At 40.5% G+C, this 20,577-nt stretch overlaps 1 protein-coding gene and 1 pseudogene across 6 annotated transcripts in view; both read left to right on the forward strand.

Annotated features, from left to right (window-relative positions):
* The window catches only part of Wdr47 (WD repeat domain 47), an 82,726-nt gene extending 62,897 nt beyond the window's left edge, over positions 1-19,829 (forward strand). For 3 of the 6 annotated variants that reach the window (XM_008850411.3, XM_008850412.3, XM_029554671.1), the window contains 4 exons: positions 1,128-1,304; positions 2,612-2,743; positions 12,750-12,968; positions 18,515-19,829. In XM_008850411.3, coding sequence (XP_008848633.1) covers positions 1,128-1,304; positions 2,612-2,743; positions 12,750-12,968; positions 18,515-18,657 — 671 coding nt within the window. In that variant the 3' untranslated portion in view covers positions 18,658-19,829. The remainder of the gene's footprint in view (positions 1-1,127; positions 1,305-2,611; positions 2,744-12,749; positions 12,969-18,514) is intronic. The other 3 variants (XM_008850413.2, XM_008850414.2, XM_029554672.1) reach the window with 2 other exon arrangements.
* Positions 2,949-7,005, forward strand: LOC103747861 (annotated as a pseudogene).
* Positions 19,830-20,577: the final 748 nt, after the last annotated feature.

Here is a 20,577-nt window from a genome sequence, read left to right on the forward strand (position 1 = left end):
AGTGGGTGCAAGTTTCTAGGTTCACAGTTGAATTAATACAGATATACAATATTGAACTCAGTATAAACCCTGTGAGACATAAAATTGAATGAGTTTTTAACCTTTAAAAAAGATCTCCATTTCATTTTAAAATATACTGTTTCTTACAGAAAGATGCATTGTTTTGGCTAATAACACTGAGATGTTGGTGCATGTGTCTCCAATCTGTATGTATCTGATTATTACTAGTCATTATCAGTTGTGCTCAGATCTTTGGCACCTGTGTGTGTCTATAAAGTCATCGGGTAGATTTCAATGATAATGTTTATCACCTCTACTAATTAACATGACATAAATTTTATGCTTCTTCCTCAAATATAATTCAGTTTTTTAAAAATTTGTTGATTTTTTTTTTGTGTGTCTATCACACAGAACATCCCAAACCACCATACATAACTTTTAAGAGCCAGGTGTGGTGGTGCTTGTCTTTAATCCCAGTACTTGGGAGGCAGAGGCAAGTAGATCTCTCTGAGATGGAGGCTAGCCTGGTCTACACAGCAAGTTCTAGGCCAGCTGGGACTACAGAGAGACCCTGTCTGAAACAAAACAAAACAACTCCAGAACTTTTAAGGACTTGGGATGTAGCTGAGTGGTAGAGTATTTGCCTAGCATGCATACGGCCTTGGGTTGCATCCTCAGCAACATAAACACACAAACTTTTAAATAGCTACTAGAATTGTATCAATAGATATTTTCAAGAGTGTATCTGTCCCTCTTTGTTTGCAATAAGAGATAGGAGGTAACTATATGTAGTTCTCTTTTAGGGATGGTAGGTAATAACTGAATCAACTCTGAATTGAATTGAATGAATGTTGATTTCTTGAAGTTTTGCGTTCAATAAAGTGAGTTGATTAATCCCTAAATAAAAATATAAACCATATTACTGCACTATTTTTTAAATTAACTTTTTAGGTTAGCATACAGAGTATGCATAATGACATTCTACATCTGTGTTGTTATACTTGGTTTTGGTTCTTTTCTGTTCTAACACCACCATACTATCATTCTTGCACAGTTCTTAGGCAGTTTAGCAATCTTGTTAACACAGTAAGTTGAGCAGCATCTTTTTTTTTAAATTCTTATTGCTGTTTCAGGACCGGATCTGGAATTTAGCATGCATGATGGGACAATTAGAGATTTGGCATTTATGGAAGGCCCAGAAAGTGGTGGAGCAATTTTAATAAGTGCTGGAGCAGGGGACTGTAACATTTATACCACAGATTGTCAAAGAGGACAGGGTCTTCATGCTTTGAGTGGACACACTGGTATGTAATAATCACTCTTGTGTGCTGTTTTCCTTTTGCTCAACTTATCCTGTCTCCTCTTTCTGTGTTTTCATTAGTAGGATATATTTCATCATAATGGATCTTTTTTTTTTTTTTTTTTTTTTGGTGTTTTTGAGATAGGGTCTCTCTGTAGCCCCAGCTGACCTGGAACTTGCTATGTAGTCTAGGCTGGCCTTGAACTCACAGAGATCTGCCTGCCTCTACCTCCTGAGTGCTGGAACTAAAGGCATGTGCTTCCATGCCCAGCTATCATGAATCTTTTCAAAACAAGAAATTTCTATTTCAAAAATTTAATTTGTGCATTTTGGATATCAGAGTAATAATAAGTGGCATTGATATTTCCCTATAATATGAGCTAAGTCATTACTCATCACAAAATTCCTTTACTTTCTCCTCACAACCATTAGATGGTGTAGGGAGTTTCATCCCTATTTTTTAAAAAGTTTTTTTGGTCTTTTTGAGACAGGGTCTCCCTATAGCCCCCGCTGTCCTGGAACTCACTATGTAGACCAGGCTGGCCTTGAACTCACAGAGATCTGCCTGCCTCTGCCTCCTGAGTGCTGGGATTAAAGGTGTTTGCTACCATGCCCAGCCCTATTTTTTTTTTAACTATTTTTTAAATTTTATGTATACGAGTGTATTGTCCGCATGTATGTTGAGTGTACCCGAGTCATGCAATGCCACAGGGGTCAGAAGAGGGCTTCAGATTCCTCTGGACCTGGAGTTAAGGACAGTTCATAGCTGCCATGTGGGTGCTGGGAATCGAACCCTGGTCCTCTGCAAAAGCAGTCAGTGCTCTTAACCGCTGAGCAGCCCCTCATCCCTATTTATTCATGAAGAAAATGACACCAAAAGGATAAAAGGGCTTGCCCAATATTTAAGGGCTAGTGACAGAACTAAGATATGATTCCAGATCTGTTTCTTTCAGAGCTCGTAATCTTACTCCACAAAATAATTTTGCCTGTGTTTCCTTCATGAAAAAATTGCCATTATTTCAAGTGACAAAGTTTTGTCTGTACTAATTAATGATACCTTGAAATACAGAAAGAGCTTATTTGTCTAATGGAGTCACCAAAATGATTGAATTTTTTCAATATGGTTTTGATGTTCTATGTTTTACTGACTTTTTTAAAAATTGTCAATCTATTTGTTATTATATAAAAATCTCTGATATAATGTATTTGATTAATGAAACCATTACTTGCCCAGTGATGAGAACTTACTTTTAGATATGTTGTGGGATGGTCCTTTCCCACAGCAGTAACTGAGTATATGATCTTTTACAGGACATATTTTAGCACTTTATACCTGGAGTGGCTGGATGATTGCATCTGGTTCCCAAGACAAGACCGTTAGGTTCTGGGATCTTCGAGTACCAAGCTGTGTCCGTGTTGTTGGCACAACATTCCATGGAACCGGTAGGTTTTCCATTCATTTAAATGAAGTTTCATGAGAAAGGAACTTTATAAATTATACTAGCATCTATTTCCCTACCTCCCACACTTAATATATAAAAGAGAAGTAGGGTTGGGAATGTAGCTCTGTTGGTAGAGAGCTTGACTAGTAATACGAAGCTCTAAGCTTAATTCTCAGTACTGAATAAACCAGGCCAGCCTGGGCTACATGAGACTCTTTCTTAAAAAAGAGAGGTCAGGTGTGATAGTACATGCCTTAGTCCCAGCATTCAGGAAGCAGAGGCAGGTGGATCTCTGTCAGTTCAAGGCTGAAGAGAGACCCACAGTCCTGGTCTACATGATGAGTTCCAGGCTGGGGCTATAGGGAGACCTTGTCTCAAAAAGAAGAGAGAAATATTGAAATGCTTTTGTATTATGTTAATTGATTTCAATTCTTTCAGAATATTTTTATCTGTACCATACTGAAAAAGTAATATTCAGTTTAAGAAACCAAGGCTCAGAGAAATTAAATACTGTGTTCTAAAGTTGCCTCTTAGGGCACTTTTAGAACTCAGATACATATATTTAATTTTTTATTGCAGTTGATTTTATAGGGGGGTACATATGTACCACAAATGTGCACAGAGGTCAGAGGACAAGTTGTGGTAGTCACTTTCCTTTCCTCTCACCATTGAGCCCTAGAGGTTGACCTCAGATCATTAGGCTTGGTGTCAAGTGACTTTACCCACTTGAGCCATCTTGCCAGCCCTTAAACTCAGACCTTTACAATTTCTTCTTAATGATGTACATGGCAAAAATTCAAATTGAACAGCATTACAATTTTTCCACTCCTGTGCCTTGGTCTCATTTCTTAAAGGACCACTGTCGGGGGTCCTGCCCCGACACAGGAGCCAGGGAAAGGGAGGTGAGCCTCCCGTTACCCGCAGCCTCCCTGGGAGACAATCAGACGCGACAGGGAGCCAGTCAAGCATGAACTCGTTTATTGCAGGCATTACTGGGCTTATGAAGGCAAAAACGACGAAGGAAAATCCCCTCCCCAACCAAGTGTCCAGTCATGCTAAAGGTCAACTTGAGCATGCAGTGTCCTCTCCGTATTACAGCATAGCGTTCAGGAAGTGATCACATGCTGCCAAGATACACGGAAATGGCAGGAGCCAATCAGCGATTCTTCAAAACAAGTCTGGTCATGCCCGGGCCAGTCTGGTCACGCCCCGGCCATTTCCTCTATGCGCCATCTTGCCCTGTCCTTGGCCTCAGGCCCCCACAGACCACTTACATATTGTTTTAGAAACCTGTAGATACATAACTAGAAAGCTTGTGTATATCAAAATCTTCCTTCTCCTGTAAACACACACAGATATGTGAGTATGTATGCATGAGCACACACAGAGATGGTAGCATATAATACAAATCCTGCTTTCTAAACTTGATAGTATATCTCAACTCAGATTACTGTTTGCAGTGTTTCAAACACTGAAACCTAAGTGATACAATATTTTGCCATTGTTTTTATTTTAGAGTAACATTTCTGTCTTTGTAGTTTCTTTCTCTTCTTTTCCCTCCTTTCCTCCCTCCCTGCCTTCTATTTCTTTTGGGACTGGTTCTCACTGTGTAGCCCAGGCTGGCCTCAAACTCACAGATCTGCCTGCCTCTGCTCCCCAAGAGCTGGTATTATATATAGCTTCTTTTCTTTTTTTATTATACACACATAGAAATTTAAAAAATATATTGTTTTTATTTTATGTGTATGAGTATATTGCCTGCCTCTATGTAGGTGCACCTGTGTCCTGCAATACACTCGGAGGACAGAAGAGGCTGTTGGATACCCTGGAAATGGAGTTACAGACAGTTGTTAGCTGCCATGTTGGTGCTGGGATTTGAATCCCGGTCTTCTGCAAGAATAGCCAGTGTTCTTAACCACTCGCTGAGCCATCTCTCTAGCCCCACACATATACATTTTAAAAATATTTTCTTAGTTTTACTCTTTATGTTTATGAGTGTTTCGCCTGTATGTATGTACACCATGTGGGTGTCTGGTGCTTATAAGCATTGACTTCCCCTGGAACTGGAGTTGCAGGTGGTTGTGAGCTGCCATGTTGGTGTTTGGAACAGAACCTGGGTCCTCTGCAGGAGCAGTAAGTGCTCTTAACCACTAATCCAGCTCTCCAGCCTCAAAAAAATTTAAACTTAGATTTCACATATAAAAGAAAATGTTCTATTTGTTTTCCTGAATCTGTCTTGTTTTGCTTGCTTAATACTATAACTTTGAGTTGCATCCATTTGCCTGAAAATGTCATGATTTCATTTTTTTTTAACAGCTACATAAAATTCCATTGTGTTATGTACCACATTTTGTTGATCCGTCACCTGTTGGTGGATATCTAGGCTGGTTCCATTTCTCAGCTATTGTGAATCTCTTTGGTATCTTGACTTAGAGTTTTTTGTGTTATATACCCAAGAGTGGCATAGCTGGGTTCTGTTTTCAGTTTTTTTGAAGATACTCCACACTGATTTCCATAGTGGCTGCATGGAAATTAGTTTACAGTTTTCTTTGTTCTGTCTGTTAGAACAAACAATGTCTTTAAGACATTGGTCACTCAAGTCTGGAGGCTGTGGGTGGCGGCAACGGGCTCCCGGTTCCTGGTTGTTCTTGCAGAAGACCAGGGGCTGCGGTGGGCAACCTGCTCGGCCACAAGAAGCGAGCCGGGTCACTGAGCAGGACAGGGCCATCCTGAAATTGAAACAGCAGCAGGACAAACTGGGGCAATACCAGAAGAGGGTCACACAGCAACTGGAGAGGGAGTGGGCTCTGGCCAGGCAGCTCTTGTGGGATGGCAGGAAAGAACAGGCCAAACTGCTGCTCAAGAAGAAGCGTTACTGGGAGCAGCTGTTGGACCAAATGGAGAACCAGATCTGCAACCCGGAGGCCATGGTTCAGAGCATCGAGTTCACCTAGATTGAGATGAAGGTGCTGGAGGGGCTGCAGGAGGGGAATGAGTATCTAAACAAGATGTACCAGGTGATGTCCATAGAAGAGGTGGAGAGGATCCTGGACGAGACCCAGGAGGCTGTGGAGTACCAGTGGTAAATAGATGAGCTGCTGGCAGGAAGATTCACTCAGGAGGACAAGGATGCCATCTTAGAGGAACTGAACGCAATCACTCAGGATCAAATTGAGCTACCAGAGGTTCCTTCAAAGCCACTTCCTGAAGTAAACCCAGAGAAAGCCTCTGTCAAGGCCAGACCCAGGCAGGCAGAGCTGGTGGCAGCCTCATACCCTGACCTCTCCTGGGACTTGCTGGGATTCCCCGAGGACTGGCCCACAAAGTGTTTGGCTGTGTGGTGGCCCTGAAGGCTCCCAAGAGGCCTGACAAGCCAAGCCAGACAGTGCAGACAAGTGCTGACAGCTGGACCAGCGGCTCACATAGGCCCCTCTCATCAGGATGCTGACGCAGTGTTTCCCTTACAGTGTAGTCTGAAGGAACCACTGTCTTGCTCTCATCTCTGGATTAAATGGCCATATTGAAACCCTCAGCCAGGTCCATTCAGGCTGTGGTGCCCACACAGCTGCAGCCCAACACTCTTGGTGCTCTTCTCTTTGCTCACTGAGCTCCGCCTGACTGCGCTCTGCTGTGGGGATTTGGTCAGACCTTGGGGTCCCTATGCTTCCTTCTCACTTCACTGCTGCTCATGTGAGCTGATGGGGGCTTCAATTAAGAGGTCCTTACCCTTCCTGGCATCTTGACATCCCTCAGTTTCCCTGTAGCCTAGTGGCAGAAATCCCAGGACATTTTCCAAACCTCTTGGTGCCTCTTCAGCACCTTCTATGCGAACCTCTTGAGTGTGGTGCAGATAGACCGGGGCCTTGCTTTCTGGATGGACTTCATTCTTCCTCACTTGTGAGTACATTCACTGAGGAACTGCGTCCTGAAGGTGGTGGCAAGATCCTGTTCCAGCCAGCTTCCTTTTACAGTGTGCCCATGGTGATCCTGGACAGTCCAAGCTGTGAGCCCAGTCACCAACAGCTGGAGCAGGAGATGCAGAGCTGGAAATGACTTCTCTGTGCCCTGTGCATGTTTGATAGAGGACAATCTTGGGTCCTTGGGTCTGTGAGGAGCACAGGGTCTTATACACCTTCAGAGCCTAACAGGAAAGAAGGTCATCTCTTCCTTAACCCCAAACAGGTCAACCCCAGTATTAAAGTTGACCCCCCCCCCCACATGGGTCTGAGTTGGCTCAGTGGTTAAGGGCACTGACTGCTCTTGCAGAGGACCTGGGTTCGATTCCCAGAACCCACATGGCTGCCATGAACCGTCCTTAACTCCAGTTCCAGGGGAATCCGAAGTCCTCTTCTGACCTCCATGGCATTGCACGACATGGGTGCGCTCACATACATGCAGGCAATACACTCATACACATAAAAAATAAATAAATAAAAATAATAAATAAAATATTTAAAGTTGACCCCTGCATGAAAAAAAAAAAAAAAGACAGGGGTCCCTTTTTTTTTGGTTTTTTTGATACAGGGTCCCCCTGTACCCCCAGCTGGCCTAGAACTTGCTAAGTAGACCAGGCTGGCCTTGAATTCACAAAGATCCTCCTGCCTCTGCCTCCCAAGTGCTGGGATTAAAGGCGTGGACCATCATGCCTGGCTATAAAATGGTCACTCTTAAGAGGCCAGATCCCACAGCCTGAAGAAACCAGGATACGTACCCCTGCATCTCCTCTCTGAAGTACAGTTAAAGAAGCTGTTGTATGCTATGACTGACAGCTCCTAATGGTCCTAGCAGTATTTGGCTCTTTCATGTTCCTTGACAGGTATGCTATGTTGAATGAAATCACATTATGTGAGACTTACTGCCACTCCCTGAAAGGTTATATAAATCACGTATCTATTTTGTTTTGGGAAATTTCTCTAAAGGCTCTTCAAGGGATTTCTCTGAAGAGGCTTCTCTGCCTTCTCTCCCATTTCTTCTCACAGTTCTCATTCTCTCTCTCTCTCTCCTTCTTTCTCTCTTTCTCCTTCTTCATTATATCTCTCTTAATGAAGTGTCTCTCCAGATTTTAAAGGAAAACCTCTTTAAGGCCCTGGTAGGCTGTTTTAAAAAAATTGACCTCTGATTTTTGTTTAGAAATATGGTTTCTAATTTTGGTAGGTCACGTATATCTAGGAATTTGTCCATTTTTTTTCCAAAGATTTCCAAAGAAGTCTGTGTAGTAACTGTATTACTTACTTTTCTGTTGCTATGATTAAACATCATGACCAAGACAATCTATAGAAGGAAGAGTTTATTTGGGCTTATAGTTCCAGAGGGATGATTCTGTCATGGGGGAGGCATGGTGGCAGAGGCAGCTGAGCCATCTCTCCAACCCCCGATATTTTTAAATGTAAGAATTCATAGCTATAAACTTGACCCTAGGAACTGTCTTAGCTGTATCCCAAAGGTTCTGATAAGTTTTCCTTTCATTTAATTTGGTTCTAGTAACTTTTTATTTCCTTATCCTAATCTTTTTTTCAATGACTCATTGATTATTTAAGTGTGTTATTGTACAGCACCCGTGCATTTTTATAGCATTTATATTTTTCTTGTTACTGATTTCTACTTTTATTGCAATATGATCTAAGATATAAGAGATTATTTGGAATGTGTATATGTGTATATATGCTAAATGTGTACAGGTACCAGAAGAGTGCATCAGATGCCCTGGAGCTGACAGACATAGGTGCTGGGGAACTGAACTCTACCCCTGTGAAGAGCAGGAAGTTCTCTTAACCACTAAGCCATCTCTCTAGCCCCAAATTTGGTTTTTCTTGTTGTCAAACTAAATGTGTTGGCCGGGCGTGGTGGTGCATGCCTTTAATCCCAGCACCCAGGAGGCAGAGGCAGGCAGATCTCTGTGAGTTCAAGGCCAGCCTGGTCTACATAGTGAGTTCCAGGACAGCTGGGGCTACAGGGACACCCTTTCTCAAAAAGACTAATAAAATAAAATAAAATAAATGTGTAACAAGCCGGAAAGATAGCTCAGTGGTTAAGAGTGCTTACTGCTCTGTCATGAGGACTGGAGTTTGGATCCCAGTATCCCTGTTGGGTGACTCACAAATACCTGTGATTCTAGCTTTAGTCGATCCTAAACCCTCTTCTGGCTTCTGTGGGCACTCACACACATAAATAATAAAATGTAAAATCTTAAAAAATGAATGTGTAACAGTTTCAAGAACCAAAGAGTTCACTAAGATGAATAAAAACAGCATTGATCTGAAACTGTAGCTCACTGGTAGAATGCTTGTCTAGCATATAGAAGGCCGTGGTTCAAGCCCCAGCACTGCAAGAACAACAGTCAAAACACAGTATTGCCCTAGGAATTGGTTCCTGCTCTTTAGCCATTTACTCTATTTTCTGTTTTCCGGAGACAGTCAGGCATTTTAAACTTTTATAGTAGTTTTCTATTGGTATTCAGTATTGGTTGCTTTGATGGTGTTATGACCAAAATACCTGACAGAAAAAAACTCAATGAAAGAAAATTTTATTTTGACTTACAATTTGAGGAGATTTCAGTCCATCACAAGAAAGGTATAGTGGTATTCATGGAGGTAAGATCTGGTGCTAGAGATTCTTTGCATCCCAGTGGACCAAGAAGCAAAGAGTGGCCAGAACCAGGGGCTGGGCTGTAAACTTCAGAGGCCTGTGGCTAGTGACCTACTTCTGTAAGGTAGGCCCCACCTCCTGAATATCCCATAGCTTCCCAAACTACCACCACACACTGGGGAAAAGTGTTCAAGACATGAAGCTATGAGGAACAGTTCAGATTCAAACCCAATCTGGCGTTATGCACACATCTGGTCTCATGTCAAATCATTTCCTTTTTCCTTTCAGTTTCTAGAGCATACCAAGATCTTCCCATGAATTTATATGCTGTTTCTGTAGCTTGAGATGTTCTTATTAGTTCACCATCTCCTTACCACTATGAGAAAGCTCCTTTGATTACCCTAATTGCAACCTCATATCTTGTTTTCTATCACTGAAATAATTTGCTTATTCATTGCTTATACTTATTACTTTTCTCTTTCAATAGATATTAAGCAATTATATCTCTTTTATTTTCCAGAGTAGGTCAGACACCTATTATATAGTGCCTAGCTCAAGGGACTGGTGATTTAATAATCACTTTTCTGAATAAATGAACTGAGATTTCTGTTGACATAAAGTTTCTTTTTTTAAAAAATATTTATCATTTTTATTTTATGTATATGAGTGTTATGCGTGCACGTAGATAAGTGCACCCGTGTCATGCAGTGCCCGCAGAGAATAGAAGAGGCTGCCAGATCCCCTGGAACTGGAGTTATGGACAGGTGGTAGCTGCCATGTGGGTGCTAGGATTTGAACCCGGGTCTTCTGCAAGAACAGTCAGTGTTCTTAAGCACTGAGCCATCTTTTCTATGTATAAAATGAAACTCATTTTATTCCTCCTGTGTATCATCTGTTCTCATCTTTCTAATTTTTGTGTGGATATGTAGTGGATGTGTGTGTGTGTGTGTGTGTGTGTGTGTTTAAGTGTAAACCAGAAGTCAGGTGATATCAGATGTCTTCCCCTATTGTTCTTCACTTTTTTTTTTTTTTTTTTTGAGGGTTTCTCGCTAAACTAGAGCTCTCTCTAGAGCTTGCCATTTCTGCTGGACTGACTGGCCAGTGAGTCCTGGACTCTACCTGTCTCCATCCATGTCTCTACCCATCAGTGCTGGGATTACAGATGTGCATACTAGGCCTAATTTTCACATGAGTGCCAGGGACCTGAATTCAGTTCCTCACTTTGCCTACCCACACCATTTCCCCAGTCTTCATCTTTCCTAATTAAAAATTTATTAATTAATTCGTTGCATGCGTACATGTGTCATGGGGGTCAGAGAACAACTTGCAGGTGTCACTTCTCCATTTCCACCATGTGGGTTCCAGGGATCTAACTCAGGTCATCAGGCTCGACAATAGGTACCTTTACCCTATGAGCTGTGGCACTGGCCCCATCTTCCCTTCTTCCCTTTTTTTTATTTTATTTTATTTTTTTTATTTTTGAGACAGGGTCTCCCTGTAGCCCCAACTGGCCTGGAACTCTCTATGTAGACCAGGTTAGCTTCGAACTCACAGAGATTTACCTGCCTCTGCAGGGATTAAAGGTGTGCACCACCATGCTGGGCCTGATAATCATTTTATTTTCTTGTGCAACTAAATGACTATCAGATAGTTAAGTGAGGTGTTGAATGACTCTTTGGACACTAGTCTGGGGACAGCTATTTGACATCTGGGAACCATTTTCACTTTGTTTTTGACCCGCCCAGGCAGTTAGCTGCCAATATTGTTCATCCTTTGTTTCCTCCCTAACATCTGTCTGCATTCAGCCCCCATTCCCTTATTCTATTACTCTGGCTTGACTTCCTTTTGTTATCTCAATTTTAATTTGATGCACATTTCCACTTAGACTAATCTTGTATCATGTAATTCTCTTGCTTAGAAACATGAAGAGATGTTTCACTACTTCAGACTTTGTAGTCTGGAATGCAAGATGCTCAGTGGTCTGGTCCCAGCGTCCCTTTTATGTCCCAGCTTTCAGCTGCCCTTCATGCCTTTCACTACTTTAGCTTTTATATGCTTTCATCTAAATGTTTTCTCATATAATTTTTTCCTGACCATAATACTTCTCTTTTTTCCTGTCAGAGTTTCAGAAAATATTTTAAATTACATAGGTATGCTTATTTATATATACATATGTACTATTTCTCCTGTTTACTGCCTTTCAAAATCTAATATTTATTCTGTTTACTGTTTTTCAAGGACCTAACATATTTTCTTCTGTGAAGTCACCCCAGACTACTTAAACTACAGGGGTATAGAACACAGCTCTTCAATTTTATTTTTATGATAAATTTAAGCAAACAAATAGAATTTTTTTCTAACAAGAAATTTAAATGCTGAGTAATAACATTTTCTTAGAGTATGTAATTTTTTTTTTAACCTTTGTGTTCCCTTATGGTTATCTTGCCTCCATTGAGAATACATGGTAGGGTTAAGGCTCTAGCATTCAGATTCAGAGCTTATTTTTTATTTAGTTTCTGTTGGTAGTAAATCTTGGGTTGCCTTAGGAGATTCCTTACACTTCTAAAGTATAGTTAGTGAATTTTCTTGTTACTCTAGTTAAATGTTCTTGAGTGTAGGGGTATTTCTAGGTGTTTACTTAGCATCAAAAGCACTGGTTTAAGAGAAGTAGTTTTTCTAGCATGCTTCGTCTATTGCACTATTTGATAATGCTATTTGGAGATTCTAGACAAGGTCTCCCTGTAGCCCTAGCTGGCCTGGAACTCCCCTGCCTCTGCCTCCTGAGTGCTGGGATTAAAGGCGTGCACCACCATGCTCCGCCTTTGGGGATTCTTTTTTTTTTTTTTTTTTTTTTTTTGAGACAGAGTCTCCTTGTAGCCCCAGCTGTCCTGGAACTCACTATGTAGACCAGGCTGGCCTCGAACTCACAAAGATCCACCTGCCTCTGCCTCCCAAGTGCTGGGATTAAAGGCATGTGCCACCACACCCAGCTTGGGGATTCTTTTAAATCACACACACACACAAAAATAGATTTCCTCAAGCCTGTTATGGTGGCGCACGCCTTTATTCTCAGCGGTGGGGGGGCAGAGGCAGGTGGATGGTCTCTTTGAGTTTGTGGCCAACCTGGTCTCCATAGGGAATCCAGGCCAGCTGGGACTACAGGGAGACCCTGTCTCAAAAAGACAAAAAAAAAAAAAAAAAAGAGAGAGAGAGAGAGAGATTTCCTCATTCTTTGTAGAATCTTGCTTTATTCTTGCTCCCAAAAGAACTGTTAATTTGGTTGACAGTTAATTTGGATTTTTCTTAACTGAACAGTATCGAAAGTTACATTAAATTGATAGTATGTGGTTCACTGAACATAAATGGCTATATTGTGGTTTAAGTGGATTGATTGTGTTGAAATTTTCATTTCTCCACTACAGGCAGTGCAGTGGCATCTGTAGCTGTAGATCCCAGTGGCCGTCTCTTAGCCACAGGTCAAGAAGACTCTAGTTGCATGCTGTATGACATAAGAGGAGGAAGAATGGTACAGAGTTATCACCCTCATTCCAGTGATGTTCGCTCTGTTCGCTTCTCCCCTGGAGCACACTACTTGCTAACAGGCTCTTACGATATGAAAATAAAGGTGGCAGATTTACAAGGTGACTGAAATTGACATCTCCCTTTGTTTTTAGTCTCTTCTATTCAGGGTCCTTTTTCCTAATCTAATGTGATTGACTAACATTTTCAAATTTAAATTTTATACTATTTATTGAGAATGCTACATTAAGATTTCTTGCTGGGCATGGTGGTGCATGCCTTTAGTACCCAGCACTTGGGAGGCAGAGGCAGGTGAATCTCTGTGAGTTCAAGTCCAGCCTGGTCTACATAGTGAGTTTCAGGCCAGCTGGAGCTAAAGGGAGACCCTGTCTCAAAAAGACCCCCCCCAAAAGATTTCTTTTAACAAATTAGGTAAACAGTGAAATCTTACTTTTATTTAATAAAATAAATTTTATTAATTTTTTTATACTACAGTGACTGTGATGTTAAATAATGGATTTATATACTGTTTTTAGCTTTTAAAAATCAGTAGTGTGTCTACATTGTGAGTTCCAGGACAGCTGGGGCTACAGGGAGACCCTGTCTCGATGATCTCACAGCCAAGCACCCATGGGATACTAATTGGACTTGATAGATAGATAGATAAATAAATAAATAGATAGATAGATAGATAGATAGATAATCAATAGTACACAATCTGTGTAATTAGATTTTCACTTTCTAGTTTTATTTTTATCCATTTAAGTAAATATTGCTTTATACTGACTAGGAACAGATGAACAAATGTATTATACTACATACCTCTTTGATGGAGTTTATATTTTAGAGGCCATTGAAAAATAAATTACTGAATGATGTAATTTTAAGTACTAGCCAATGCTACTAAAAAAATTAGCTGACAACCCCACAGCCAACATCATGCTAAATGGAGAAAAACTCAAAAGTATTTCCACTAATACGAGGAACAGATGTCCACTGTCCCCATTCCTGTTCAATATAGTGCTTGAAATCTTAGCTAGAGCAGTAAGACAAGTGAAAGAGATAAAGGGGACACAAATAGAAAAGGAAGAAATCGTAGTGTCCTCATTTGCACATGATACAACTCTATACATTAAAGACTCCATCAGGAAGCTCTTAAAGCTGCTAAACACATTCAGCAAATACCAGGATATGAAGTTAACACACAGAAATCAGCAGCCTTCCTGTATACAAACAAACATACCAAGAAAGAAATCAGATAAACATCCCATTCACTATAGCTTAAAATAAATAAATAAATAAATAAAAATCTTGGAATAAATCTAACCAAAGAAGTGAAAGGCTTGTATAATAAGAACTTGAAGACATTGAAAAAAGAAATTGAAGAAAATACCAAAAGATGGAAACAGGCTTGTTAATAAATAGGATCAATATTGTGAAAATGGCCATTCTACCAAAAGCAATATACAGATTCAGTGCAATCCCCATCAAAATTCCAACACAGTTCTTCATTGAAATTGAAAACATAATCTTAAATTTCATATGGAACCACAAAAATTCCAGGATAGCCTAAACAATCCTGAACAATAGAAAAACAAATAGGAAGTTCCACCATCCCTGATTTCAAAATAGTCTACAGAGCTATAGTAATAAAAACAGCATGATACTGGCATAGATAAACAGGGACAATGATCAATGTACTAGAATTGAGGACCCAGATACAAGTTCATGCACCTATGGCCACCTCATTTTTGGAAAATAGGCCAAAAATATGCCCTGGAGAAAAGACAGCGTGTTCAACAGATAGTGCTAGTCAAACTGGACAGCTATATGCAGAAAAATGAAACTAGATCCTTATCTCTCACCCTGCACAAATCTCCAAGTGGATCAAGCACCTCAACCTAAGACCTGATGTCCTGAATCTGATAGAGGAGAAAGTAGGGAATACGTTGGAACTTATAGGCACAGGAAAGGACTTTCTGAACAGACGCCTGGTAGCACAGGCATTAAGACCAACAACTGACAAAGGCGAGTACATGAAACTAAAAGGCTTCTGTAAAGCAAAAGATACCATCCTTCAAGTAAAGTTGCAGCCTACAAAATTGAAAAAATCTTTACCAGCTATACACCTGACAGAGGGTTAGTATCTAGAATATGCAAAGAACTAAACATTAGAAGTGGGGCATACATGTAAACAAGAGTTCTCAAAGGAAGAAATACAAGTGGCTGAGAAACACTAAAAAAATGTTCAGCATCCCTTAGCCACCAGAGAAATACAAATTAAAACTGCATTGAGAGTCCATATTACCAAGTCAAAATGGCTAAGTTAATAGAAAAAAGAAAAAAGACAACTAATGCTGGCATGGATGTGGAGAAAGGGGAACACTTCTTTACTGTCAATGGAGTGTAAACTGGTACAGCTATTATGGAAATAACGTGGAAGTTCCTCAAAAAGATAGGATTGGATCTACCACAAGATCCAGCTATACCACTCTTGGGCATATACCCAGAGGACTCTGTATCCTACTACAGAGATATTTGCTCATCCTGCCTCGTTGCTGGTCTATTCACAATAGCCAGAAAATGGAAGCAGCCTAGATGTACTTGAACTGATGAATGGATAAGAAAAATGTGATGTGTTTACACAACAATATATTTCAGCTGTTAAGAACAATTGAAATTATGAAATTCACAAGTAAATGGATGGAACTGGAAACATCATCCTGAGTGAGGTATTCCAGACCCAGAAAGATAAAACATTGCTTGTTTTCTCTCATGTGGATATTAGCTTTGAATCTTTAGATATATGTGTTTTATTTGGAATGCCCCTAGAGTTTAGGAAAGTAGTAAGGGGCCATGGGTGAGGGGGATGGATCTCTTAAGGGAAGGGAGATAGAATATAGTAATATAAAGGGGGAGAGGGGAGAGTGGAGGCGGGAAGAGGAGGAGGGATAACTAACTAAAGATCTTTTGAAAAACCATGCAGAGCTGTTTGTGGTGGCAGGCAGATCTCTGTGTGTTCAAGGCTAGCCTGGACTTAGCAAGTTCCAGGTCAGCTGGGGCTATAGGGAGACCCTGTCTAAGAAAACAAGAAAAACCATATAAGAAACCTATTGTAGAAGCTCTTTAAAATATATACATGTACATATATAAAAAAGAAGTTAAATGTAGTTACCCTATAACGGGGGACAATAACCCAGACACCTCATTCTAGCATATAAAAGCTCCAATACCAAGAATGGATTACCTCTCTTGGAGTTGTTGGCCAGTGGGATCCCATTGACTCCCAAACATTGCAGGCTATTGCCATTGCTCTTGGTTACCCTGTGGTACTTGACAATAAAGCCCTATTGCTGAAGACAACATATTTGAGTTATAAAACATCGAAATCAAGCAGGTACTGACCTGGAAACTTCATCCCTACTGGCTAGGTTTCATAGTGCTAGAAGGTGGTATGCATGCTACCAGAGGAGAAAAGTAATCATCAATTTTATCCAGCTGTGAAACCCTGCAAGCTCCAAAAATGACTGAACTGGCAAAGTCTGCCCACTACTACAACAGTGATACAAATATGGGAGTAACCACTACACTCTAATTGGATTCAAGACCCACTGCACGAGATGGAACCCATACTTGGCACCATTACCTGGACCAAGAACCTGTGACGAGATAGGTCATGGGCCCTAGGGGAGAACCTGCTATTAATAGTCTACTAAATGTACATCGTATTAAAATCACTCCTAATGACTTACTGCTATTGCCGAAGATGAGTGCATTTCTCAACCCTCATCAGAGAAGTTTCCTGCAGTAAAAAGCAGTTATCATGGAGACCTATAACTGGTCAATCTGCAGAGAATAAGAGACTTCAGTGTGCTCATCCCTAAATGGGACCTCTTTATTACACCCCTCCTCCCACGGCTCGGGGATCATTGTGGAAGAGGGGGCAGAGAGACTGTAAGAGCCGGAAGTCATGGGTGACTACAGAGGGTTTCCAGAGAGCAGGGAAGTTGTGCATATGAACTTACAGCAATTCTAACAGCACACACAAGACCAGCTCAAGCAGAAGCCAGATAAAATCCCAGCCTCAACCAAGGAGCTATTGCAACTGATGCTGGGAGAGGGAGAATCAGTTTTCTTTAAGGGTGTGACCCCTATTAGGTCAATATGGTACCACTCACTCTCAAGTATATTTGGGCATTACAAATTTGACTCAGTGCCAGGGCGAGGGGCACATAAAGATGGGTGGGTGGGAAGGTAAATTATAGGGAGGAGTTGGGAGAGAAATATGATCAAAATACATTATATGAAACTAATTTTAAAAATTGAAAAAAGTCCCATTCACCTAAACATTGGGTGTTTTATGGGAAAGAAGTTCTCTACTAAAATAAAAAAAGAAAATGTGATGCAGAAATGAAGTTAAAATGGACCAGAAAGTGAAATAAATTTGCTCTTTAGTTATCCAAGATAAAAATGTGTTCATGTAAGCTGCAAAGGGAGTTTTCCAACCTTCAGAAAGATCGGTTAAAAAGCCTCCAATAGAGCATAAACATGCATACATAGGATTTGCACATTAAATATTGAGAATAATTCCACAGAAATGTCAATGTAATGGAGAGAATTACTACTGTCATTTTGACTCTAAAATATTCCTTGTTCTTATTGTCTAAAGTATATACAGATGATGGATAAACAGTTATATTGTGAAAGAGCAAATAGAAAATTGAGAAAGCAATATATATATATATATATTAGCTAGTAGGAGGGAGTGACTAGAATTAGGGGAAGGCTATTTTAGACAGGATTGTTAGAGTGATCTCTCCAGGGAAATGCCATTTGCATAGATCCTGAGGGTGAGAAGGAATAAGCTCTGTCAAGATGGTCAGAGTCCAGGTATAAAGGTAGAGGTGAAAGCAATACTGAATTTGAGACTTTGGTTCATTCATATTAGCTTTAGAAGTAAGGGAACAAGGGATTGGTGATGTTGCCTTGGTTTCTGACATGAGCATCCAGATGGTGCATTAGTTAAGGTGAGGAACATGCATGGGTCAGGAGCAAATTTGGGCAAGAAAAAAAAAATTGGCTTTAGACAAATTAAGTTTAATATGGCTGTCAAGGAATCAAACAAGGTATTAAATTTTTATTTGGTACCTAATTTGAAGTTTAAAAGTGAAGTGTGGCTGGGCATGGTGGCACATTCCTTTAATCCCAGCTCTTGGGAGACAGAGGCAGGCAGATATCTGTGAGTTCAAGGCCAGCCTGGTCTACATAGTGAGTTCCAGGACAGCTGGGGCTACAGGAAGACCCTGTCTCAAAAAAGGTTGAAAAAAAAAAGGCAAGTGTGAAGATAAAATGAATGTAAATCATAGATAAATAAACAGCCAAAGTACAAGATGAAATTTCAGAGGAAGTGAGATTTGGGGGACAGAAGAAATAAGTCAGGAAGGGAGGGAAAGTTAGCAAAGGAAACTTGTGATAGAGTGATACTGGAGTCACTACATAAAGAGAATTTTCCAGAGAGAATGGCAGCTGTGTTAAATGCTGCCATGTGTATGTTACCACATTCGGACATGATTTATCTCTGCTTAAACCTTCCATACTGTAGCAAGATGTCTGTAAAATCTGTATGTACTTACTCTTATAAATCAGCACCTCTCCTTTCTTAATTTAGGTGACCTCACCAAGCAGCTTCCTATCATGGTGGTAGGGGAGCATAAGGACAAAGTGATTCAGTGCAGATGGCACACCCAGGATCTTTCCTTCCTGTCATCCTCTGCAGACAGAACTGTAACTCTCTGGACTTACAATGGCTAGAGTGCACCCTGTATCAGTCTATGCAGTGAAAGCACAGAGACTTCAGACTACTGAGTTGTGAAAACTACGAACCTGAAGAACATACTGTTTAAGAAAGAAGCTTAGCACGAGGAAGCCCCTCTTTACCATGTCCTATCGATAGGAATGTTAGGTGGTGTTGTTCTGCAGTGCTTTCAGTCTTCCATGTGAGTTTGTGCTGCTGTGTAGTCTCCTTGCCAAAGTCTGCAAAAGAGCTCTTATGTTGATGTGTGCTCCAAATCAAGGTACATGATGTGTTTACGGTTTATTATTAAATACACTTCTCATTTTTTGCCCAAATAACAGTTTTATATACACTCTGACACTGGATTATACTTTAAGAATTCTGTTACATATAATATAACCAAGTTCTCTCCAGATGAAACAGGTGTTCAGAAATTACTTTGCTCTTGTCACAATCCCATATTGTATCCCTTACCTTCTAGAGGTCAGAATTGGATGTGCCTCTTACATTTTACATGGTTGTTTCCACCTAAGGATTATTATGGAGTTGAAAGATGAATGGAAAACTGCTTCTTAGTTTGTTCTAAGGTAGCCTTTTTTTTTTTCTTAACCCAGGGATATGGTTTCTATTTTGTCACCTGTTTTGTTCAGACTAAATGGTAAATATGTTTTCTTTGGAAACTTGTTAACTTCAATTTTTTGAATGCAACAAGATACCTCCCTTCTATCCTGTACTGTAGACACAGAGCAGCAGCAGTTGTGTGATGCAGTATTTGATGGTATGGTTAATTTACTGCCTAGCATTTTCCTCTTAAACAATAAAAAACTTTGCCATGACCATAGCATGGCTTGAAAAGCTATGTGTGCATGATAATTTAAAATGGAAAATTTAAACTTTGCACTCCAAAAGCTTATTTGGATTTTTTTCTCGCAGTTTTGTGTAATGAAGAATAATGATTTTATTAGTACTATACTATAGAGCCTAACATTTTATGTATCTTTATTTTCATATGGTTCGGTATTTTAAGTTATTAAATAGGCTATTTTATTTATTTCAACTGCAGTTGTATTGAACTGTCTGTGCACTGTATGTAGCAAACATTTTTAATCTATGGTACACCAGTGGAAAAGTTCTAGAAATGTAACTGTGCTTTTATTTCAATAAAGACCTCTTGACACCTGAAATCATACTTGTTTCTCAGTCTGGTTTTCAATTTAGCGTATTACTTCAGTTTACTTGGAGAAAGTAGGTCTAGTGGATGAAACAGTTCAATGGTTAGATGAACCCCATTTGCACTTTCTTACTCTTTCCTAAAGCTCTTCCACTAATCTGTTTTGCAGCCCTCAGCAACTGCACAGTACTTTTCTGCCCTCTCTCTCTTTCTCTTTCCTTTCTTTTCTTTTTAAATTTTATGTGCATGAGTGTATTGCCTGCATGTATGTGAGTGCACCTGTGTCGTGCAATGCCTCAGAGGTCAGAAGAGGGCTTCGGATTCCCCTGGAACTGGAATTAAGGACGGTTCTTAGCCGCCATGTAGGTGCTGGGAATTGGGAATCGAACCCGGGTCCTCTGCAAGAGCAGTCAGTGTTCTTAACCACTGAGCCATCTCTCCAGCCCTTTTCTTTAAAAAGAAAACATCAGCCGGGCGTGGTGGCGCACACCTTTAATCCCAGCACTTGGGAGGCAGAGGCAGGCGGATCTTTGTGAGTTCGAGGCCAGCCTGTTCTACATAGTGAGTTCCAGGACAGCTGGGGCTACAAGGAGACCCTGTCTCAAAAAAAAGACAAAAAAAAAGAAAAGAAAAGAAAACATCAACTTCATACAAGCCCAGGTCTGTTAGCACACACCTTTCATCCCAGCATTTGAGAGGTAGGCAGATCTCTGAATTTGAGACTAACCTGGTCTGCATAGCAAGTTCCAGGCCAGTCAGGGGTACA

This window comes from Nannospalax galili, unplaced genomic scaffold (genome assembly GCF_000622305.1).
Source record: "Nannospalax galili isolate Female #2095 unplaced genomic scaffold, S.galili_v1.0 scaffold5, whole genome shotgun sequence".
Lineage (NCBI taxonomy): Eukaryota > Metazoa > Chordata > Mammalia > Rodentia > Spalacidae > Nannospalax > Nannospalax galili.